The sequence below is a fragment of the Gadus morhua genome, chromosome 15 (genome assembly GCF_902167405.1).
Source record: "Gadus morhua chromosome 15, gadMor3.0, whole genome shotgun sequence".
In the NCBI taxonomy this organism is placed as follows: domain Eukaryota; kingdom Metazoa; phylum Chordata; class Actinopteri; order Gadiformes; family Gadidae; genus Gadus; species Gadus morhua.
The window spans coordinates 23,563,652-23,586,328 of NC_044062.1; the positions used below are offsets into that span (position 1 = coordinate 23,563,652).

Below are 22,677 nucleotides of genomic sequence, written 5' to 3' on the forward strand. Positions count from 1 at the left end.
ACTTAAATGTACAATGTGTCATGTGCCCTAAGCTTGATTTTTCATCAGAAACTCTGTGACACTGGATGTGTTTGGCCAATCGAGAAAAAAAAAGTGTTGATTAATTACACTTTACACCAGAGTATTTATATGCTGATGTCCGGCTGAAACTTTGAAACGTTCTCGTCAATATGCGAACTATTCTACCACAAGGTAGCGATCAATGCCGTCGGCTATATTTCTCTATGTTGCCTCTACACATATACGATGAGATCAGATTGTATTGTCCCAAAGGAAATTAGTCTTCGAAAGATACAGTGTCCGCTGTTAAAACACAAACATATTCCCAGTGAGGGTCATGTGGACCTACTGACCCTCTGCACCGAGCCGTTGGAGGTGTCCATCTGTGCGTCCTGCTGTGGAGACGTGTGGAGTCCTCAGGTCAAAGCCCTGCTGTCCCCTGCACCCTCAGGTGTACACTAGCTCTAAGCTCTCACTTTAAAACACGTGTATACAAAGGAAAAATAATACAAATATGTTTAGAACTTGGTCCTTCCTTTTCCATTATTCTTCAGTCCTGCAGGTTGGTAGTGCGACTCCCTCCGAGCCCAAACCCTCTGCGCTCCAACGGGGACTGACGCCCTCATGGCCAGTGCGTCCCACTGCGTGTAAAGCTTAATCTCTTGATCGTTCTCCGCCAGTATCAGTATCTTCTAGTAGGATTGCTGTCAGACAGACAGGCTGTGTGACCTGACCCCTCACATTTCTGTCAGACTAGGGCACGGTTATGGCAATGCTGAGGCTTGTTTTTCATCTTTATACAACTCGAGTTCAAAGTTCTCGGTGGTGACGCAACCTGCGCCTGTGTGTACATGCCAGTGTGGGAAATACATTGGTTGAATCTTCGCTTAGGGAACGGTTACGCAGAGCCAGGAACAAGACTACTGATCGTCTGTGGTGTGGATCGGTGCACCATTTGCCCTAACATAGTAGTTACACAGGCCGACGGGGAGATGAGTGAATCCTTCTCGATGCCAGCGACCGGGTCGGAGAATGGGTCGTTCAGGTTCCTATCAGATAAGAAGGAGGAGCAGACTACATCGCCCTCCTGCAGCCTGAGTGTCAGCGGGGTGTCCTACACGGTCAGGTGAATGACATAATTTGCAGAATTATGTATTATTTTTATTAGATTAGATGCAATTATTCAATTATCCTCCGGTGTTGTTAAGAATCAAACTGTAACAACCGCCAGCATATATTTAACTGTGTGTGTGTGTGTGTGTGTGTGTGTGTGTGTGTGTGTGTGTGTGTGTGTGTGTGTGTGTGTGTGTGTGTGTGTGTGTGTGTGTGTGTGTGTGTGTGTGTGTGTGTATGCGAGAGTGTGTGTGTGTGCGTGTGTGTGTGGGAGAGAGTGTGTGTGTGCATGTGTGCGAGAGAGTGTGTGTTTGCGTGTGTGCGAGAGTCTGTTTGTGTGCGTGTCTGCTTGTGTGCGTGTGTGCGTGTGTGCGTGTGTGTGATGCAGCGAGCGTGCCGGTCCGTGGTGGGACTTGCCTTCGTACAGAAAGCGATGGACTCGACAGATTCTGAACGAGGTCTCGTTCCACGTGAGCAGTGGAGAGATCCTGGGGATCCTGGGGAACTCAGGTAACCACTGACCCTAACCCTAATCATAACTCTTAACCCTTACCTCACCACGAAGTTAAGGACCCATCATGAGGCACAAGACACGCTGCAGAAACATGCAACAATGCTTCTTCAACTATTCAAATAATGATATACGCCATTATTCTTTTGAAAATATAGATATGCTTTAACCAATAAAGCAGCAGCTGTTTTTTTTATTATTTAAAAAAATGTAACTGCAGTCATGTTGTCGTGTTTTGCAAAACACTTCTTTATGATCAGAATAATGAGTGCACGTGCATATGTGTGTGTGTGTGTGTGTGTGTGCACGTGTGTGTCCATACTATACTGAAAGCGATATATTGTTGTTTCTCCTTTTTCTAACAAATGCTTTATTGTTCGTCACTTTTGATAAAAGTGACTGCTAAATGCCCTGAATGTAAATGTGTGCACGTGTCTGTGTTCTAGGTTCAGGGAAGACCACTCTGCTAGATGCCATTGCAGGCCGGATCGGACACTTAGGCACTCTGTCTGGGGATGTCTTCATCAACGGGCAGAAGATTAAACAAGAGCAGTACCAGGACTGTTTCTCCTACGTCCTGCAGGTAATACACCCTAACACACACATACACATGCACACACACACACACACACACACCAAAACACCCCCACACACAAACTCACACATATATACAGCATTCATAATAGATATTTATTATAAAATACAAGAATATGGATATATATTGTACTATAAAATAGTCTATATAGACAGGGACGTAGCACCAAATCCTGGGCCCCTATACTATAGGGGGGGGGGGGATTGTTGACGGGGGGGGGGGGGGGGGGGGGGGGGGGGGACTGCCTTGGGCCCCCCCACAACTGTCCCCTTTGTCCCCGCAGTCCGACGGCCCTGTATATAGATATTAAACTTGCAATGCGTAGCATTTCAACTAGCTTGTAGCTTGTAGTCTCACCCTAATAATATAGTCTACAGATAAAATATGCTGGCTAGCCTGTACCTTTTTGATTAAAGCCCTCCCACTCCCCATCCACACAGTAGAGATCGGTTAGCCTCATATTGTCTCTCACATTGGAAACAAAACTCTTATTTCTGGATACTCAGTATCCCAACTAACTGGTAGAGGTCAATCTTAAACATGTCAAATTACAAATAGTTGTTTTGGATATAAAGTTTTGAATTATAATTGTTATTAAAGGGTACATATTATGAAAACAACACTTTTCCTGGGATTTGATTGTTGTTTTGGGTCTCTGGTGCTCCCACATGCATACAAACTTAGAAAAAAGTCTGTAGCCTGCATGATTTTTGAGTGAGATATGCATTTCTGAAAGTACCCCGCCTACAGTTAGCAAACGAGCGAATCAGTTTCGGTGCAGTTGAATATTACCTCCCACTTCCCCACTCCCCTCCAATCAGAGCATAGCTAAGATTTTGTGGACCAGTGGACGAGCAGTTCCGGCGGAGGGTACTCGGCGCTAGCCCTGCAGCTAGCTCAGGGAGTACTGTCAAGTTATCTGGGTTTGGTTGTTATTTATGCTTGCCCAACTTGAAATGGCATGGATAGACAGAGGACGCAGCACAGCTCAAATCCTTTTCCTTGTTTTTATTGAACATTTATTGAGCAACAAGCATTACGGATTAGGATTAGGTTGAAAACCTATTGATGAAGAGAAATTAAAACAAGTTAGTTCTCCAAATAAATCAAAACGTGTAATCAAACATTTAAATCAAATCCAAATAAATCTGTTAGATATTATCATAAACAAAATTATATTATTAAAATTTCACTATGTTATCTAATATCACTGTGTTATCTTAAATCAATGGTCGTCCATACAAACATTTCTACCACGTACACCTCCACCAAACGTGCCCAAGACGTTACTAAGGACGTCTGTGCGTCCCATGCGCTGTAACATGGAAGACATAACAAACTGGGAAAAGTGCCAGAAACCTGCGCATTGTGCAAACTACACCTTGGTTCAAAAAGTAAATTACCTACCAATGCGTGCTCTCGCGTTCTCCTGTGTACAAAATCTTCACGGCCCTAACGGAAATCGCGGACCTTTATCGCCTTACCCGTGCTCACTCACCTCACGTACCGCAATCAGGCAAGTGCCGCCCGGTGTGATCACAAATCAAACTGGCCTCATACATAGCGAAACCCCTCCGCTGATATGTGTTCTTAAGAACCAAATAAAATCTAAATGTGACCTCTGTCACATTTAGTATAATCCCTTCCTCTGTCGGATTGCCACCGGCAGTCCGGAGGAGGAGACATGGAGGAGAAAGGGATTGTACTCCTGCCGCCCAGCTACCCCTGCCGTCTGGCAGAGTCTGGCAGCTCCGGCGGTGTACTCCGGGAGCTGAACTGCGGCCAAAGCTTTCCGGCTGCTCCGGCGGGTGTACTCCGGGAGCTGAACCGCCGCCGAAGCTGGCCGGTCCGGCAGGGGTAGGTCTCGGCGGCAGTCCGGCAGCTCCGGCGCGTGGACCTCGGCTGCAAGTCCGGCAGCTCAGCTCCCGGAGTACAATCCCTTTCCCCTCCATTTCGTGGTTCATGGACTTCAGAGAGCGAAGGCCAAAGTTCCTTTCCCCCAAATCCTCTCAACCATGGCCGAGATATCCCCCACTACGAGTCTTTACTTGTTGTGGAAGTGCCAGAGATGTCAGACGCAGTCTTTATGATCCATAATATCATCCGAGGCGCACATAGCTTTTGGCCGTGAGATTAGATATAATATTATATAAATACCCATATATAATATTATTATTATATTATATGATATGATAGTGCTCCGGGAGATAGCAAACGGCAACAATCCCCTCTCATCCATGCTGTGGTTCAGTTTGAAAGCTCATTGGTCAATTGGCAGCAGCTCATTTGCATTAAAGCTACAAGCACCAGAAATAGCGCATTCTGAAGGGACTGAAACAGGGGAATAGCGGCAGGCAAGATCTTTTTTCCTAAAAGCTATTTCCAGCAAACAGCTTTGAAAACATGTTTTCTGGAACTCAAATACTATGTTTACTCGTTGGGAAAACCCCCTAATATGTCTCCTTTAATAATATAAAAGAGGTGGTCAAATCCCCTCTTCTTAAATAATCTTTCTCTCTCTCACTGTATCACTTTCTCTGTCTCCCTCTATTTCTGACTCTCTGTCGGTCTGTCATTCTCTCTTCTCTCTCTCTCTCTCTCTCTCTCTCTCTCTCTCTCTCTCTCTCTCTCTCTCTCTCTCTCTCTCTCCCTCGCTCTCTGTCTATCTCTTTAAGCCTTGTTAATAACTCTGCCTTTTAACCTCTTGATGACCAGGTGATATGTGTGCCTGATATATTAAAGTCACCCGGCGATTACAGAGGTGAGGTGGGATTAGGGGGGGTTGTTAATTTAAGCTTCAACAGAGCGCGCGTGTGTGTGTGTGTGTGTGTGTGTGTGTGTGTGTGTGTGTGTGTGTGTGTCTGTGTGTGTTTGTGTGTTTGTGTGTGTGTGTGTGTGTGTGTGTGTGTGTATGCGTGTGCATGCATGTGTGCAGGTTCTCTCAATTCCAGTTCCAAGGCATTTTATTCCTTCATTTGTATGTTTAATTTCCACCAATGTTTCCCTCCCATCAATTTCTATGTCCCCTGTTAATATATTTAGATCTGGCTCTCTTTCTCTCTCTCTCTCTCTCTCTCTCTCTCTCTCTCTCTCTCTCTCTCTCTCTCTCTCTCTCTCTCTCTCTCTCTCTCTCTCTCTCTCTCTCTCTCTCTCTCTCTCTCTCTCTCTCTCTCCCCCCCTCTCTCTCTCTCTCTCTCTCTCTCTCCCTCTCTCTCGCCCAGAGTGATAACCTGCTGAGCTACCTGACGGTGGAGGAGACACTGACCTACACAGCCCAGCTGGCCCTGCGCAGACACTCTGAGGAGGCCATCAGGAAGAAGGTCAGATGGGTGTCAATGACTTTCCTATCGGGAACCGTTGAGCTCCCCTCAGTTCACTGTCTCTCCCTGCTATTACTACGACTCATCAAATTATTGTTCAGCACGCCCACTCTGTTGCGATTGGTCGAACGATTTGCATGTGTTTCTGCAAATTCAGATCGCTGAGAAGTTGTAAACATTGCGGGTAGCCGGGAGGCAGGGTTTCTGCCCTTAGGCACCACCCACTGCACTCTCTGACGTCTCACTATTACGGAATTAAAGTCTGATTTTTCTAGCGAAGCAGATGTTAAACATGTATACTGTACATATGTCATATAACAGTTAAAAGCAAAGGGAAAAGAGCATTAAGTTGAAAGAGCATTATATCACCCCTTTAACATACACACAGAATGTCAGACCCTATTTAAACTTATTAAACCTGAATTTGACATTTTCACTGCAGCTGTCACTATGGTTCAAACTTCTTTAAAACAATTGTTGTCTGAAGAATAAAACCCATCCACCCTCATGTCAATCAAACCATTGATATATCTCTGTAAATCAATTGAGAATACTAAAGGTGAAGTCCAGTGACGTGTGCAGCGAGTCATCACATACACACTGCAGGTTTGAGGTCAGAAGTGTATACTTTGTGATCGTATTGAGGGAGTATCACACCATTTGGGATTGGTTTGCATTAGATGACTCCTTCTCTTTGTCAAACATATGCTATTTTATGAAGCACATATTGGCTGTTATCTGGGTAACTGCTGGTTAATTTTTGATGATACACACCAGTCCCCCACTGCCTGGCCTCCCCAGAATGGAACACATCTGAAGGTATCTTTGAAAGGTGGGTCGGGGTTTGATGCTCCTCCTCACTGCAGGTGTCAGCAGTGATGTCGGAGCTCAGCCTGACCCACGTGGGCCGCAGTGTGATTGGAGGACGGGTCTTCCCTGGAATCTCTGGGGGAGAGAGGAGGAGGGTCTCCATCGCCTGTCAGCTCCTTCAGGACCCCAGTGAGGACACACACACACACACCACACCACACACACACACTAGTTAGGATGGCTCCGACAGATAGATAGCCAGACAGACAAACAGATTGAAAGACAGACACCACACGAACACAAACCGATACACAAACCCATACACACCACACACACACACACACACACACACACACACACACACACACACACACACACACACACACACACACACACACACACACACACACACACACACACACACATTGACTTACTCAATGCCAAATTGGTGAAACTAAAACAAGGATAATAAATAAAACAGGCACGTGCCGTCTGTTCGGGCAGGTGGGGCAGCGAACTACTTGCAAAAGCATGCTCCCAAAGAGAAATTCCTCAGTAAATCATTGCTCCAAGTCTATTTTTAATAATGTGATTGTCGCATTAACTATCGATAGTTTTGGTAGGCTTTCCAAATTCTTTTTGTCAGTGGACATCACATTTTGGATGATTGGGGTGATTTTAGTTGAGTTTAATGTGTCATGCAATGTTGGGGCAGGGCAGCTTAGCGGCCGCGTTCCGCTGTATGTTTATCCCATAACCCTGCCGGCTTCAATAGGGATTTCAATCCGTGCTAAAAGACGCCTATGTGGTTGTAAAGTAGTCTGCCCCATGGTCATATTCTAGAACAGTTGTTGTTTTAACTCAAATTATTCCGCCAGTATCTTTCATTTCTACATCAGATGCAGGTATGGTGAGTGGTGATGCACCTGATTAACAGTTCTGAGTTTCTGTTAAAAATTCATACTTAGTTTAGTTAGCATGTTTTAATGTAGCTCAAAAAAAACATACATTTGTGGTGTGGTCATGTGTCAGTAGTTTCTGTCCCACTGAAATTTAGGCACACCGCACGCAACTGATATAAAACTGTTGGAGGTATTATCAAGGTAGGTTCACCGTATCCAATGTGTAAGAACAGCTGCCGAAGGGCACAAAATAGGACCTATACTGTAGTTCCAGGGAACTATAATGTAATTACTGTGTTACTTTACAGTAGGAGGCTTAAAAATAGATATGTATGCAGGTAGATACAACATTGCATAGCATTAGCAAAGGGTAACATAAGATTAGTACAAGCTATCACTGTATAACATCCACTGCACAAAGATCATATCACTTTAAAAGAGTTAGCCCTTTTCTGTCACCTAATATATCAGCTGTAGCAGAGTTAGCGCTTTACTTTCACCTAACATATCAGCTGTAACAGAGTTGGCACTTTACTGTCACCGAATATATCAGCTGTAACAGCGTTGGCCAAGTTTGCAGAGCAAAGTGAACTGAGACCTTAGCAGATGTGATGAAGGAGGCTAATGAAAAGCAGGTTATCACAAACCAGTGTGAACTAAGTCCCCCAAATTGTGTGTGTGTGTGTGTGTGTGTGTGTGTGTGTGTGTGTGTGTGTGTGTGTGTGTGTGTGTGTGTGTGTGTGCTTGTGTGTGTGTGTGTGTGTGTGTGTGTGTGTGTGTGTGTGTGTGTGTGTGTGTGTGTGTGTGTGGTCGTGTGTGTGTGGTCGTGTGTGGTCGTGTGTGTGGGTGTTTGTGTCATGAGTGTGTGTGCCTGGCCGGTATAATCCTGAACGAGGCTTTGGACCCTTCAATCTCTCTGGGGAACGAGCCCTGATAACATTCACACACACACACACACACACACACACACACACACACACACACACACACACACACACACACACACACACACACACACACACACACACACACACACACACACACACACACACATTCAAGCAGTAATGAAGTGTTTCCATTCTATGCTTCTTCAATCAACCAGGAAATGAATTAATCTTACAATTAAAGCATGAGCTAATTCCACACTGCCTCATAATGTAAAGAGGCAATCTTTTGATTATCCTAATTAGCGTAATTAACCAAAAAAGGGGACTTGCTTATCTTAACGAGTTAAGTTTGGTCCTGTGAGAATTTTGGTAGTGCCACTTATTATGAAAGTATATTAAACCTTTCCAAAGTTAGAATATTAAGTTGAGAAGGTTCATTCTGTTCTTAATAATCCCTGATGTGTGACATAATTTCCTAAGGCTAATTATGTTATTGGGTTGATCATTGCAGAGGTGATCCTATTGGATGAGCCGACCACTGGACTGGATAGCATGACGGCCAATCAGATCGTGGTACTGCTGGCAGAGCTGGCCAGGAGAGACCGAATCGTCATAGTTACCATCCATCAACCGCGCTCAGAGCTCTTCAGGGTTGGTTTCAGAAGAGACACTATATATATTAAATAATATATTCAATCACCAAAAGTTGTTTTAAAAGTTGTATTGTGTATGTGTGTGTGTGTGTGTGTGTGTGTGTGTGTGTGTGTGTGTTTGTTTGAACGTGTGTACATGTGTGTATATGTGTATGTGTGTGTGTGTGTGTTTGTGTGTGTGTGTGTGTGTGTGTGTGTGTGTGTGTGTGTGTGTGTGTCTGTGTGTCTGTGTTTCAATGTGTGTGTGTGTGTGTATGTGTGGGTTTGTGTCTGTGTGTGTGTGAGTTTCAATGTGTGTGTGTGTGTGTGTGTGTGTGTGTGTGTGTAGGTCTTCAGTAGGATTGCCGTAATGAGTCGGGGTGAGCTGGTGTTCTGCGGTCAGCCGGGGGAGATGGTGGACTTCTTCAGTCAGTGTGGATACGAGTGTCCCGAGTACTGCAACCCATTTGACATCTATGGCATGTATCCCCTCTACTGATCATATCTGTATAGAATAATCATATGTTAGTGTTAGGTGTTGTGGTACACTACATATTGAAATATTAGATATTCATACACAAACACAAAGCAGTGCGTTTCAAAGATTTGGCAAGATCTTTTTCACATGATTCAGTGGAGCAGAAAGACGATGCTGCCACCTTGTGTACCTGTTAATTTCATTTGGAAGTAGGATTCCAAGAAGCTCTGCAGAGATTGTCATGTGTCTGAGACACAACGCAGATCTTTTCAAACATGCTGTTGGAGCCAATTTGATATTTATGTTTGCAAATTAATTTGAGTGATTAAGATTGATAATACTATTGAAATAATTATAATATTTAAGTACATGTAATATGGTTTAATAGTTATGGTCTTATTTATGGTCTACAATTACCCAATTCTATGTGTGAAAAATGATTGACTGCCGTGTTCTATCTGGCCTATTGAGCGTGATGTCTGACGTTCTGACTGGCAGATGTCAAATATATAGATGGGCTACCTATGACCAGGTAGAGCGGAAGTGGCAAACAATTTTTCAACCGCGGGAATGCGATAGGGACATCTTTGTTTCTATTTTTAGTAAGAAGGGAACAAATAAATCGATCTGCTCTCAGAAGAGGCCGCTTTAAAGCTGCCACCATACATGCTGTACACAGAACCGTGAATTAAGCCTAAAACACTGTATTGAAGGAGTATTTTCCTTGCAATGTTACAGTAAATCAGTAATTTGAAACCAGTGAAGGCAGTAATTTTGCACACTTATGTATCTTTTTTGACCATTTGTCATTCATGCTGTTATTGGTTGTTCTTGTTTGATGTGTGATGTCTGGTTGTTTTTGACAGTCGACTTCACGTCGGTGGATACGCGCAGCGTGGAGAGGGAGGCAGCCACGTTCAGCCGTATGCACAACATCACTTCCTCTTATCAAGGCTCAGCCATCTACCAGAGCATGCTGGGAAAGATGGAACAGAGCCTCCGGGTCAGCAACAAGGCGGCCATCCCCTTCAAGAGCAAAGAGTCTCCCAGCAGCCTGGTCAAAATGGGGGTCCTCTTCAGGTCGGTTCATTGCTCTTCTTCAGCTCGTCCCTGTCTCTATACCTCGAGGGTCTCGACATTGAAGACCAGAATGAAATGATTGTTGTTTTGTAGCGTATATATTCAATACATTACTACAAGTCTTAATACCTTGGTAGTAAGACTTCCTTAGTAATCCTTATGTGTCCATGTGTTCTTGCAAGTGTATGAAGGGTCAATGTGCATGTTGCACAAGATTATAACCTTTTTTTGTGGTAAGTTATTTACTTTGAAATCACACAAAAAAAGACAAAACAAGGCCTCATCTTAATTCTAGCGTTCCCAATTACAGCGCAAACACACCCCGTCCACACAAGTACATTGCAATATATGAAGACAAACAATGCTAAATCTCCTTGGCTTGTGTAGATACAGATCAAATGTAAAGATCCCAAAATGTACAGTTGGAAATATTATGTCCAACAAAGTAGACCTTAACTAACAACAGTCTGCACTCACCGAATAATGACTTAGGTACTAGGGACTGACCAATACAAGGTGGGACCCAAAATAAAACCTCAGAGACCAAGGAAGATCAGTAATGTAAAACTGAAATAGCTGACACTCAACTCAAAGGTATTTAACCCATTGCCTCAGTGAAAGTGAATGTGGTTGCTTCCAGCCTGTGGTAATAATTTTCCTACATGCAGTCAGGCCAACAAATATTTTTTTTACTTAGTGAGTGGGAGGTGTAGGGGGGGAAGTTCATTGAGGATCAAGACAGAGGCAGCAGACGACAAATTCAAATTCAAAACCGGATACACATAGGGGGACCACTGCAACTTCCCTTTTTAGGTCAGAATCTGGAATGTCATCCCTCTAAATCCCTCTTATCCCACAGCCATAGACAGTAAGGCTGTGAGTAAGTGTGTAGTAATGTATTTTCCAAGAAGTACCCATATAGTGTGGCAAGTAAGCCACCTGTAGCACCCAAACTGTCCAAGACTTGCAGGGGGAGCCTATGCAGTGACTCTTTCCAAGGGATCCAACACATTTTCACGACGGCCCTTCATTGTAAGTAAAATAAAAGGTGTGTGGAAACTGTATCAATAAATCCTCTAATGAACGAAGACTATCAACTCCAGAGACATCGACCAATGAAAGGAAACCTCTGTCAGTCCAAAGAATATAATTGAAACCCCGAATTAAAAGTCTGTCATTATTAAATATCGGCTAGCCTCCGCCGTCACTGTGGCGGAGGGCAGCTTCGTAGAGGGAGGAAGTGCACTACCTGGAAAAATGTATCCACCTTCGAAAGAAGTGGGTAGCCCAGTGACCAAATCCTAGGAGAATGCAAACCAGGGGAGGCACAGGGAATGAGCGCCGGAGACCAGGAGGTGGGCTTTGGGAGACCTTGTTCTGGCAGCCACAGCACATGCAGCCACATATTCCCCAACCTCTCTTTCAATGGCCAGACACCAGAAGCGATGTTTGACGACAAACAGAGTCTGCCATACACAAGGGAGCCAGGAGAGAAGTGTGGTGTGCGTATGTCAAGTTATTGCCTATTTAATTGTATAGCCTTGTTTGGCTATGTTCGCAATGGGAACTCTTTTTTTGTGAGATAGAGACCCCTTAGAGACAAAAATAGAATGTATTTTAAGTGTGTGTGTGTGTGTGTGTATGTGTGTGTGTGTGTGTGTGTGTGTGTCCAGGCGCACCATGCGTAACCTGTCTCGGGATAGGATGGGGGTCCTGATGCGCCTGTCCCAGAACCTGATCTACGGCCTGTTCATCGCCTTCTTCGTGGTGCGCCTGGACTCCGACGTGACCAAGGGCGCGGTGCAGGACCGCATCGGCATCATCTACCAGGCGGTGGGCGCCTCGCCATACACTGGCATGCTCAACGCCGTGGCACTCTGTGAGTCCCGCACCCTTACAGCCTCCCACTCAACTTCAGGCCATTCATTACATTTCTCTTCTCCATTATTTATTCAGAATGTTGTGTTATTCATTATGGACATATCTTCAATTCTGAATACTGATTTACATAGTCTCAGAAATTCTGATGATACAGTAATAAACGCTAGTGTTGCTTGGCTACTGGTCAGAAAGAGAGTGGACATTTAAGGCATCTCTTTGGGCTCTTGTAACTTTGGGTGAGCATTTGATATTATTTTGGAAATTTAAAGGAAAAAAAAAGATGGGGATAAATTGCCAAATGTTTTATATATACCTTCAGTTGCAGACCTCCATATATTGACCTGGACATATATGTATCCATATTTTTACACTACCTTGCACGGAGATATCCCAATTTCACTCATTTTTATCATATTCAGAGCTGTAATGTGTGGAGTCTTCAGGTAGAAGTTGTTTTCATTATCAGATATGATATATTATTTACATTTACGTGCCTGAAGTGAGAGTTTATTGTTTTCTGTAATCTGTGAAGGGTAGGGGTTATATCTTTAGCAAACACTGAGATAATTTGGACAGGATGGATGTCAATTTTTTTTCTAGGTATTTGTATTGTAACCATAGATTATGCGGATACATAACTAATAACCCATTCGTTTACTTTGAGTTCATTCATTTAAGTTTTACACAAGATGCACATTTGACATCAACATATTTCTATAATACCGTACTTATACACATATTTCATGCATATGAAACATTTCACATTTTAGTGTTTTAATCATAATTGTACTTTGTTTACCTACTTTAACAGTACCCATTTCCAAAAAACATTTTTTTAAAGAAATTGAACCAATGTATAAACCTCATCTTTACCAGAGTGTCATTACACTATCTCTGTGTATCACTGTGAGTGTTGGCTGTGTTTATGGTTGGTATTTATAGCAGGCACTAGGGCAGATGGTAACCTTACAATCTCAGACAGACAGACAGACAGACAGACAGACAGACTGACAGAGATAATAACATGATGTTACACGTGTATGGAAATAGACATTCACAAACATACAAATATACACTTGATATGATATTGCACATATTAACTATTTTCTAGCTAACATTTGCAATGTCTAAACAAGGGTTAATAAGTAATAACTGGTCTAACATGGTGCATGTTGAGTGGTATTTGTTGGATACATGCATTTTAATAGTCCAATACATTGCAACATGGTTTCACAGTGAGAGACGTTTGTTAGACAGAATGGTGTCATCATCCCAACTCTACTTAAGCCAAGTCCCTCAGTGTATGACAGTGAGCTCTGTTCTCGACTAGCCTTGACTGCTTTGAGGTCAAGGTGAGCCCACCTCTCCTTGTCCCACGTTGCTCTCTCTCTCTCCTTCTGACCTTTGGCCCCCTTGCCACTTTATCCTGCATCCTGACCTTTGGCCCCTTTGGCTGGCTCCCCCTCTTGCCACATTAATTTTCATCACATGCATTTGAGAGCGTCCCATGGTTCAATGATATTGATTTTGAATGGAATGGCTTTGAATGGAATTATCATACAAATTCTTACTATTCCAGAACAAGCGCCACTCATACAACATGATATTGACAATATCGATATAAAAAACAGAAAAAAAGAAGAAGGAAAGAAAGAAAAGTGAAGAGCAGAGTGCAGTGGTAAAGTATGTAATTTGAACGGCGTGTTTGTATATCTGCTCTCAGTCACGTCCTTGCGGGCCATCTCAGACCAGGAGAGCCAGGACGGGCTCTACAGCAAGTGGCAGATGTTCCTGGCCTACGTCTTCCACATCCTGCCCTTCAGCATCGTCAGTGTCTTCATCTTCACCTCCTTCCTCTACTGGTAGGCCCTTGGAGATTGATGCTAGAGTCTATCTATCACCATACGCCTCACACATCCTGCTTCATCTCCAGATGTTTTCATCGACTGAAAATAAGCTAAATTGTCGGTCTGAATATCTCTGGGACAGACGATACATATCAGTGAATCCTATCAAGTGTTTGAGCGTTTCCTGCGCTACGGCCTCAGGCGATTACGTATAACGCTTGGCCACATATAACAGATGTGATTGGCTACCAAGTCTGAGGTTGTTATGGGTCAGATTATAATCAGGACCAATTCCTAATGACTCCTTTATCGGGATACTTTTGCTGATGGAATCTCAAGGGATAAAGGCCTCAGTAAACAGTATTCCAGCCTCTCAACCGGTGTTACAACCACCATCGGTACATGGAACGTAAGGACCATGTTCGAAGCTGGAAAGACCGCACAAGTTGCCACCGAGATGAACAAGTACAACCTTGCCATACTCGGAATTAGTGAATCAAGATTAGTGAATTCCAGCCTCTGTGTTGTTCTGACAGGACGGTGGGCATGCATCCAGACACCATGCGCTTCCTGTGTTTCTCCGCTGTGGTCCTTGTGCCTCATATCATAGGTTGGTTACATCCCTTTGTTTGTTATATCAATGGTGAGAAGCGGCTTAGTAGGTAGAGTGGGTCACTAGGAGGATTCCCGGCCCCTTGCTGAGTGTCAAGGTGTCCCTGAGCAAGACAGTTAACTCAACTGCTCCCGACGAGCTTGCTTTGAAGGGCAACTGGTGAGAAAAGTTAGAAAATGCAGCCAATTTAATATTTACTCACTCTTACACACACACAAATACTTTGCGATACGATCAGGTGTGATGTATCTGGTTTCTGCAGTATCAGGAAAGCTTGATGCCTGATACCAGATTTGAGAGGAGCCGAATCAAGCCGTGGCTTATGACAAGTAATTTCTGCAGGATGGCAGACTGCTGCCAAGCATTAAGTGTGTTGTATTATATGTAGATATGTATTGAGTTATTGACATTAAATATACTGTACTGTATTGTATTATATTAATATTGTAATGGATGTGTCAGTGTTTTCCCATGGGGTCATTGTCTGTATTGTTTCCCAGGTGAGTGGCTGACGGTGGTTCTGCTGGGGGTGGTGCAGAACCCCAACATGATCAACAGTGGCGTGGCCCTGCTCAATATCGCTGGCATCTTGGTGGGCTCCGGCTTCCTCAGGTAACAGCTTCTTCTTTTTGGATAAAAAATCGGCGATTTCTTTTTTTTTTACTAACATTCTTTTTGAGTCATTCATGAGATGTAGCTTTGTGACCTGTTACATATCTCTTTTACGTAGAGCCTGGATCCAAGTCATTTTTGATATGAACCCTAACCTTTTTCGGTTGGGAACTTGGCTCATAATACGTGTGACAAGAGCCAAAGCAGGAATAACAACCCACTGCTCACTGCTCCCTGCAGAAGCACCCAGCAGATGCCAGAGGTGTTCCAGTGGCTCAGCTACCTGACCTTCCAGAAGTACAGCTGTGAGCTGCTCATCGTCACAGAGTTTCATGAACTCAACTTCACCTGCAGTGAGTGTCCCAGACCCCCGACACAATCAATAAGAAAATATATAATTTTATATCTGAATAATATAAAGATCTTAGATTGCAATCTAAATGATACATTTTCAACTTTCGATTCATAATCAAATAGACCAGGGTTTCAAAACCTCTTTTGGCATATTTATAAAAATAATTGGAGGACCGGTAGTCAATTTGAATGCCTTAATTTAAAGATGCATCATTTTTAAACAAAGGATGTGGCTGTTTTTCAAGAAATCATATTGACAACCATTAAAGCAACAGCAATAAAATGCTTGAGTCTCAACAATTCAATAATATAAAGAATACCATTTATAAGAACACAATAAAAGTCACCTGAGACATAAATAAATACAAAAGTAGTGCAAAGACACAGTGCATTTACGTTTGAACTTTCAGAACAATTCACAAAATGTTTCCCTTTTCTCATTACAAATAAGTGTATGGAGTCTTCGTGTTGCAGGAAATAACATGACTCATATAGCCTCAGTTATGAAATATGACATTATTAGGGGATCGAGCAGCGAAGCTGCTTGGCCCCTATTGCTTCTGTGACGTTATTTTTCCCCTCAAATTCTGCAAAAGTCATACTGAAGCCTACACTGGTCTTCTTGCTCTAAAAAATTATACTTTTCCCACAATTTCATAGAAAAGCCAAACGTCCACAGTCTCATACCATTTTGCCTATATGACCATTTTGTTATTGTATAACTACCATAAGGCTATCATTATCCTCCCCTCTGTGTTGTTACCTTGCCGTGGTGGGGAGGCTTGTGTACTTCCGTGACCCTGGGGGTAATACCCCTGGCAGGTCTTACCAAGCCGGGCAGGTTTTAGGGTAGAGGTCCAACTAAAGGCAACACCTGGTCCTCCAGGTTGGGGGTTAGGCGTGGGGCTAACAACCCCACCCCATAAAACAATACCTGTTACAGAAACGCAAACAAGAGTAAACCAAGATATCCCGCCCCGGAGTGAAGACGGACCTTCGTCAGAAGGATTTATGACGCAGGGTGGTGAAAGCCAGAAGCACCTGGAAGCCACTCTGCCGAAAACCATCCTCTCAACCGGTGTTACAACCACCATCGGTACATGGAACGTAAGGACCATGTTCGAAGCTGGAAAGACCGCACAAGTTGCCACCGAGATGAACAAGTACAACCTTGCCATACTCGGAATTAGTGAATCAAGATGGACGGGTTGTGGACAGAAGAGGCTTACCACAGGAGAGCTGCTGCTGTACTCAGGCCATGAGGAGGACAATGCACACCACACCCAGGGAGTCGCTTTGATGCTGTCCAAGGCTGCTCAGAGATCACTCATGGGATGGGAGGCACATGGCTCGAGAGCAATAGCAGCTACATTCAAAACAAAGAAGGAAAGAATAAACATGAACATCATTCAATGCTATGCCCCAACCAACGATAGTGACGAAGAGAGCAAGGACGAATTATATAGCAGAATACAGACCATCATCCAGAGATACTCAGAAAGAGACATTACCATCTTAATGGGAGATCTTAATGCAAAAATAGGAAGTAACAACAGAGGCTATGAGAGGATAATGGGGCAGCATGGTCTAGGCGAGATGAACGAAAATGGAGAGAGATTCGCAGAACTATGTGCAAATAACAACCTTGTCATCGGAGGAAGTGTCTTCCCCCACAGGCGAGTACACAAAGCCACATGTGTATCACCGGACCTCTCCACTGAGAACCAAATAGACCATGTATGTGTCACCAAAAAGTTTAGGAGGACCCTCTTAGATGTACGAGTCAGAAGAGGAGCTGACGTAGCATCAGACCATCATCTTCTCGTTGCCAAAGTCCAATTAAAGTTGAGGAGAAACTGGACAGGTGAGAAGAACCAGAGAAAGAAATTCAACACAGCACTTTTAAGAGATCCAGCAGCAGCAGAAAAATTCAAGATCGAGCTAAAGAACAAGTTTCATGCCCTGCAAGAGCTAGATAAAGAAGGTGATGAAAGAAACATAGATGGGATGTGGAAGGTGGTAAAGGAAACGGTAATTACAACCTGCAATGTAGCACTGGGACCACAGAAAGATAACCACAAGGCTTGGATATCAGCAGAGTCAATAAAGAAGGTGAAGGAGAGGAAAGAAAAGAAGGCAGCTCTTAACAGCAGTCGTACAAGAGCAGAGAAAGTAAAGGCACAAATAGAGTACAGGGAAGCAAATAAGAACGTGAAAAAAAGCTTGAAGACCGACAAGAGGAACTACATAGAGGCCCTTGCATTAGAAGCAGAAGAAGCAGCTAGACATGGGAATCTGAAGGACCTGTATGACACCACCAAAAAGCTGGCAGGAAAGACCAGTAAACCTCAAAGACCAGTAAAGGACAAAGAGGGAAAGCCAATAATGGGGGAGGAAGGACAGAAGAAAAGATGGTTGGAACATTTTGAGGAACTTCTCAACAGACCAGCCCCACAAGACCCACCACACATCCAACAAGCAGACAGGGATCTGCCAATAGACCTCAGTGTACCAAGAAGGGAGGAGATCAGGAAAGCCATTAAAAAACTTAGAAACGGCAAGGCTGCAGGACCAGATAGCATCCCGGCCGAGGCACTGAAGACGGACGCAGAGACCATGGGAGAGATGCTCCACCCTCTCTTTAAGAAGATGTGGGAAGAGGAAAACATCCCATGCGAATGGAAGGAGGGCTATCTTGTGAAGATGCCAAAGAAAGGGGACCTGAGCAACTGTGGAAATTATAGGGGGATCATGCTACTCTCCATCCCAGGAAAGGTCTTCTACAGGATCTTACAGGACAGGATGAAAGATGTGATTGACCCCCAGCTTAGAGACCAGCAGGCTGGCTTCCGCAAAGACAGATCGTGTACAGACCAGATTGCTACACTGCGCATCATCCTGGAACAGTCACTCGAGTGGAATTCACCGCTATTCATCATCTTCATCGACTACGAGAAGGCCTTCGATAGTGTGGACAGGGAGACCCTCTGGAAGCTTCTCAGGCACTACGGAGTGCCAGAGAAATTAACTAACAACATCAGAAACACCTATGAGGGAATGACCTGCAGAGTGATCCACGAGGGACAACCTACCGGTGCTTTCAGTGTACAAACTGGAGTGAGACAGGGGTGCCTACTATCGCCATTCTTGTTCCTGCTGGCAATGGATTGGGTAATGAAGCAATCCACAGCAGGAAGGAAAAACGGCATACAGTGGACAATGTGGGCGCAGCTCGAAGACCTGGACTTTGCAGATGACTTGGCCCTTCTCTCTCATACCCAGCAGCAGATGCAGGAAAAGACCAGCACCATCGCAACCAACTCTGCTCGCCTCGGTCTCAACATCCACAGAGGGAAGAGCAAAGTCATGAGAGTCAACTCTGCCAACACTGCACCCATCATGCTGGAAGGCGAAGCTCTGGAGGAGATTGAGGAGTTCACCTACCTTGGCAGCATTGTCAACAAGCAGGGTGGAACAGATGCAGATGTGAGAGTCAGGATTGGCAAGGCCAGAGTTGCGTACCTCCAACTAAAAAACATCTGGAGCGCAAAAGACCTGGCCATCACAACAAAGATCAAGATCTTTAACAGCAATGTGAAGTCAGTCCTACTCTACGGTGCTGAGACATGGAGGACTACGGTGAATACAACAAACAAAATCCAGTCATTCATCAATACCTGCCTGCGACGAATCCTCCAGATCCACTGGCCTAACACCATCAGCAACAAAGAACTGTGGGAACGTACCAGCCAAAAGCCAGCGGACGAAGAGATCCTCCAACGACGTTGGAGATGGATAGGCCATACTCTCCGTAAACCAGCCATAAACACCACAAGACAGTCCCTCAAGTGGAATCCCCAAGGGAAAAGAAAGAGAGGTAGGCCGCGAAACACCTGGCGTAGAGACTTGGAGGCAGACGCCAAGAAAATGGGCTACACTTGGGGACAGCTTGAGATGTTGGCCCAGGACCGGGATGCATGGAGAACTCTTGTTTGCGGCCTAAGCCCCAGAAGGGGTAGTAGGCGATGATGATGATGACCATTAACAGTGCATATTTTCAGATCTGTACTCTTTTAAGAAAGCCCTTAATTCTCTTGTGAAATGTGTTTTTGGAGTTTTCTTGATGTTTTGTGCTCATCAATCGACATTTTCATCATGTGAATGAGGCTTCATGAAATACAGGAATGTCAGTGACTCAACGGGATAATGCCGTGTACTGGCGATCCTTAGGTTGAGAGTTTGAATCCTGATTAGAGCATGCTGAACATGACATTCCGCATTGCCACTCATTTAAAAAACACAACATTGAACAGCACCTGAAATTAATCAGGCAATCAACATTCTGGCTCATTCGTTTCCAAGAATCTGACTGCCAAGACACAGTATAGCATTAAGGGGAACATCTTCTTTAACTATTTTTTAGAGCTGTCAAGCGATTAAAATATTTAATCGTGATTAATCGCATTAATGTCATAGTTAACCCTAATTAATCGCGATTAATCACAAATTATTTTTCTATGCTAAATATCCCTTGATTTTTTTGTCCCATAATTCTTCTCATTTTAATTCTCTTATCAACATGGTGAAGTGCATCGGCTTGCCTTGTGCAAATGATTTTTACACTTTTATACATTGATCAAAACAGGACGATACAAAAAAAGAGCCTACAGTGCAATTAAACGACTGCTTTGAACAAATGTCATTTGAACATAGCAGTCAGGCTACTGCTTCTTTGTTTTGAGCCAAAGAAAAAAAAAAAAAAAAGTTTTTTTTTTTTTTTTATAAAATAATTGCGTTAATCGCGCGATAAAAAATGTAACGCCGTTAAATTTGGTTTGCGTTAACGCCGTTAATAACGCGTTTAACTGACAGCTCTATTTCCTTCATAATGAACTCTGTCATATTTATATTTCTTCCGTTAGTGTTCTTGACAACAAATTTTATTTCCCCAGAATCTCAAAGATTTTTAAGAAAGCCCTTAATTCATTTGAGAAATATTTGCTTGGAGTTTTCTGGATGTTGTGTGCTTATCAATAGAAATTTTCACCATGTAAATGAGGCTACATTTCAGGTTTGTCAGTGGCTCAATGGGATAATGCCTTGTACTGGTGATCCTTAGTTTGAGAGTTCGAAACATTCGACCATTGCTCTGCAGCACCTGAAAACCGAGGCACAGTATGGCATTAAGGGGAACATCAACATCTTTCCTTCATAATATGTCATATTTATATATCTTCCATTAGTGTGTTCTTGACTTTTCATTTTGCTCGGACCCCGTTAATCCCCGCCTGCGGTTAATTATTTTCTTTTCTGGAATTATTTCAAAGCCTGGTTCTAACGGGTCCACGGAGCGGCTCCGGTCCGGGGACCGGGGGTTGGGAATCGAATCACTGCTATAGACTAGTGATCAGGCTGGTGTTCATTATTCATCTCAATATGAACAAGTTCTGTTGAGATTAGAGCAACCTTGATCTTCCATCTCCAGCATCCATTAAGGTTTCTCCAGTCCGGTTAACTGATTTGCTGTCATCCCAGGTAACAGTGTGATCCCCGGGGCGTGTCTGATCGCCCAGGGGAGTCAGATCATCGACCAGGGCTACCCCGGGGCCCTGTCGCGCTACACGCTGGACTTTGTGCTCCTCTACTCCTTCCTACCCGCCCTCCTGCTGCTCGGGGTGGCCAGCTTCAAGATCAGAGACCGCCTCATTCGACACTGACACCGGCACGAGGTTCTGGTTTTTCTACCCTGCAAAGCACATGTCGGTGATTCTGATTGGTCCAGATGGAGTCAATCGATGCTGGCACCCAATAGTTTTAGTAGATTTTATTAAGGGACTGTGGCAATTAATTTGAGGTATTTGTGCTTCACAGTTTATTTTGTCATCATTATTGATTGTATCTTTATGACATAAATGTGTATTTGTGTACTAGCCACGAACTACAGTATGTGGATGCTTGAAGGATATATTTAAAATATATATATCTATACTGTTAAAAGACAGGCTATGTCCAAACCAATTTACATTGAAACCAATGATCATTGCACTTTGCAGCTGAAAAGTGATTGGATGGATTGATGGAATCGATTACCTGCCAGATGACCTATATGCTGACAAAGTATCATAAAATGGATTAAAATAACTTTGTCAACTTTAAACTGTTTCATATTTAATCAAAAACAAATGTATATATTTTTTAATCCAGCTTTAAAGGTTATATTATTTTCAATCAAACCAATTTTAAAGGGTCCTTATGATGTTGAGTATCAGGTATTACATATGCAATAAATAGTTATTTAAGATTCTTTATTTTCAATAACATCTAAATACATTGTTGACAAAATTAGGTACATGTATAAATATAAATGATATGCTCTTTCTATATATAATCTAGGAAATAATCAGTGTGTGTGTGTTGGTGTGTGTGTTACTAGGTATCCAGTTCCAGTTCTTTCCATGACTTTGCAGCATTTCTTCTGTACTGCTGCAACTCCTGAGAACAGTACAGAAAAATAAATTTCAAGAATTATGTAAAACGGTGGTTTCCAAACTTGAATGATTTTTAAAAGGTTTAAACTGTTTATTTAAATCACTTAACAAATCTTGTTTGTTAAATGTTTTAACAAATACATTTCAAAATGTATACTAATCAATGTTGAGCTCTGGCTCAACCCCACTCTAGAAAACAGTAGCCTTCAACAAAACCTAGAAAACATTTACATTTAAAAATTTATAGTTAGCAAACAATAGTGTTTAATGTCCAATGCGTTTCATTGAGCCCTTGTTCTTGGCACTACATTAAAAGTGATCAAGGTATTTTGGTATGTGCAAGGTAACTGACTACAGGGGAAAACTTATGGAAGCATATATGTAGCAAAATTGAAATGGTAATGCAATTTGCAATTCAATAAGTCATTACATTATGCAAATGACAATTCATTATGTAATTTGTAAATACGTTATTCAAAGTGTAGTGTAACATTTTGCAAAAGACGTTTCCCACCCAGTCAAACCTGGCACAATGCTAGGCATAGAAACGATAA

At 43.2% G+C, this 22,677-nt stretch overlaps 3 protein-coding genes across 3 annotated transcripts in view; 1 reads left to right on the plus strand and 2 right to left on the minus strand.

Annotated features, from left to right (window-relative positions):
• The window catches only part of abcg8 (ATP-binding cassette, sub-family G (WHITE), member 8), an 11,905-nt gene extending 11,163 nt beyond the window's left edge, over positions 1-742 (minus strand). Inside the window, exon 1 of the mRNA XM_030378351.1 lies at positions 354-742. Coding sequence (XP_030234211.1) covers positions 354-383 — 30 coding nt within the window. The 5' untranslated portion in view covers positions 384-742. The remainder of the gene's footprint in view (positions 1-353) is intronic.
• On the plus strand, positions 702-22,166 carry abcg5 (ATP-binding cassette, sub-family G (WHITE), member 5). The gene is made up of 14 exons (XM_030378350.1): positions 702-1,126; positions 1,502-1,623; positions 2,071-2,207; positions 5,441-5,539; positions 6,406-6,538; positions 8,650-8,789; positions 9,120-9,249; positions 10,115-10,328; positions 12,002-12,207; positions 13,933-14,071; positions 14,593-14,666; positions 15,170-15,281; positions 15,522-15,634; positions 21,171-22,166. The coding sequence occupies exons 1-14, from the start codon at positions 852-854 to the stop codon at positions 21,350-21,352; spliced, it is 2,076 nt and encodes a 691-aa protein (XP_030234210.1). The 5' UTR covers positions 702-851; the 3' UTR covers positions 21,353-22,166.
• dync2li1 (dynein, cytoplasmic 2, light intermediate chain 1) overlaps positions 21,924-22,677 on the minus strand; it is a 15,855-nt gene continuing 15,101 nt past the window's right edge. The window contains exon 13 of the mRNA XM_030378352.1: positions 21,924-22,127. Coding sequence (XP_030234212.1) covers positions 22,065-22,127 — 63 coding nt within the window. The 3' untranslated portion in view covers positions 21,924-22,064. The remainder of the gene's footprint in view (positions 22,128-22,677) is intronic.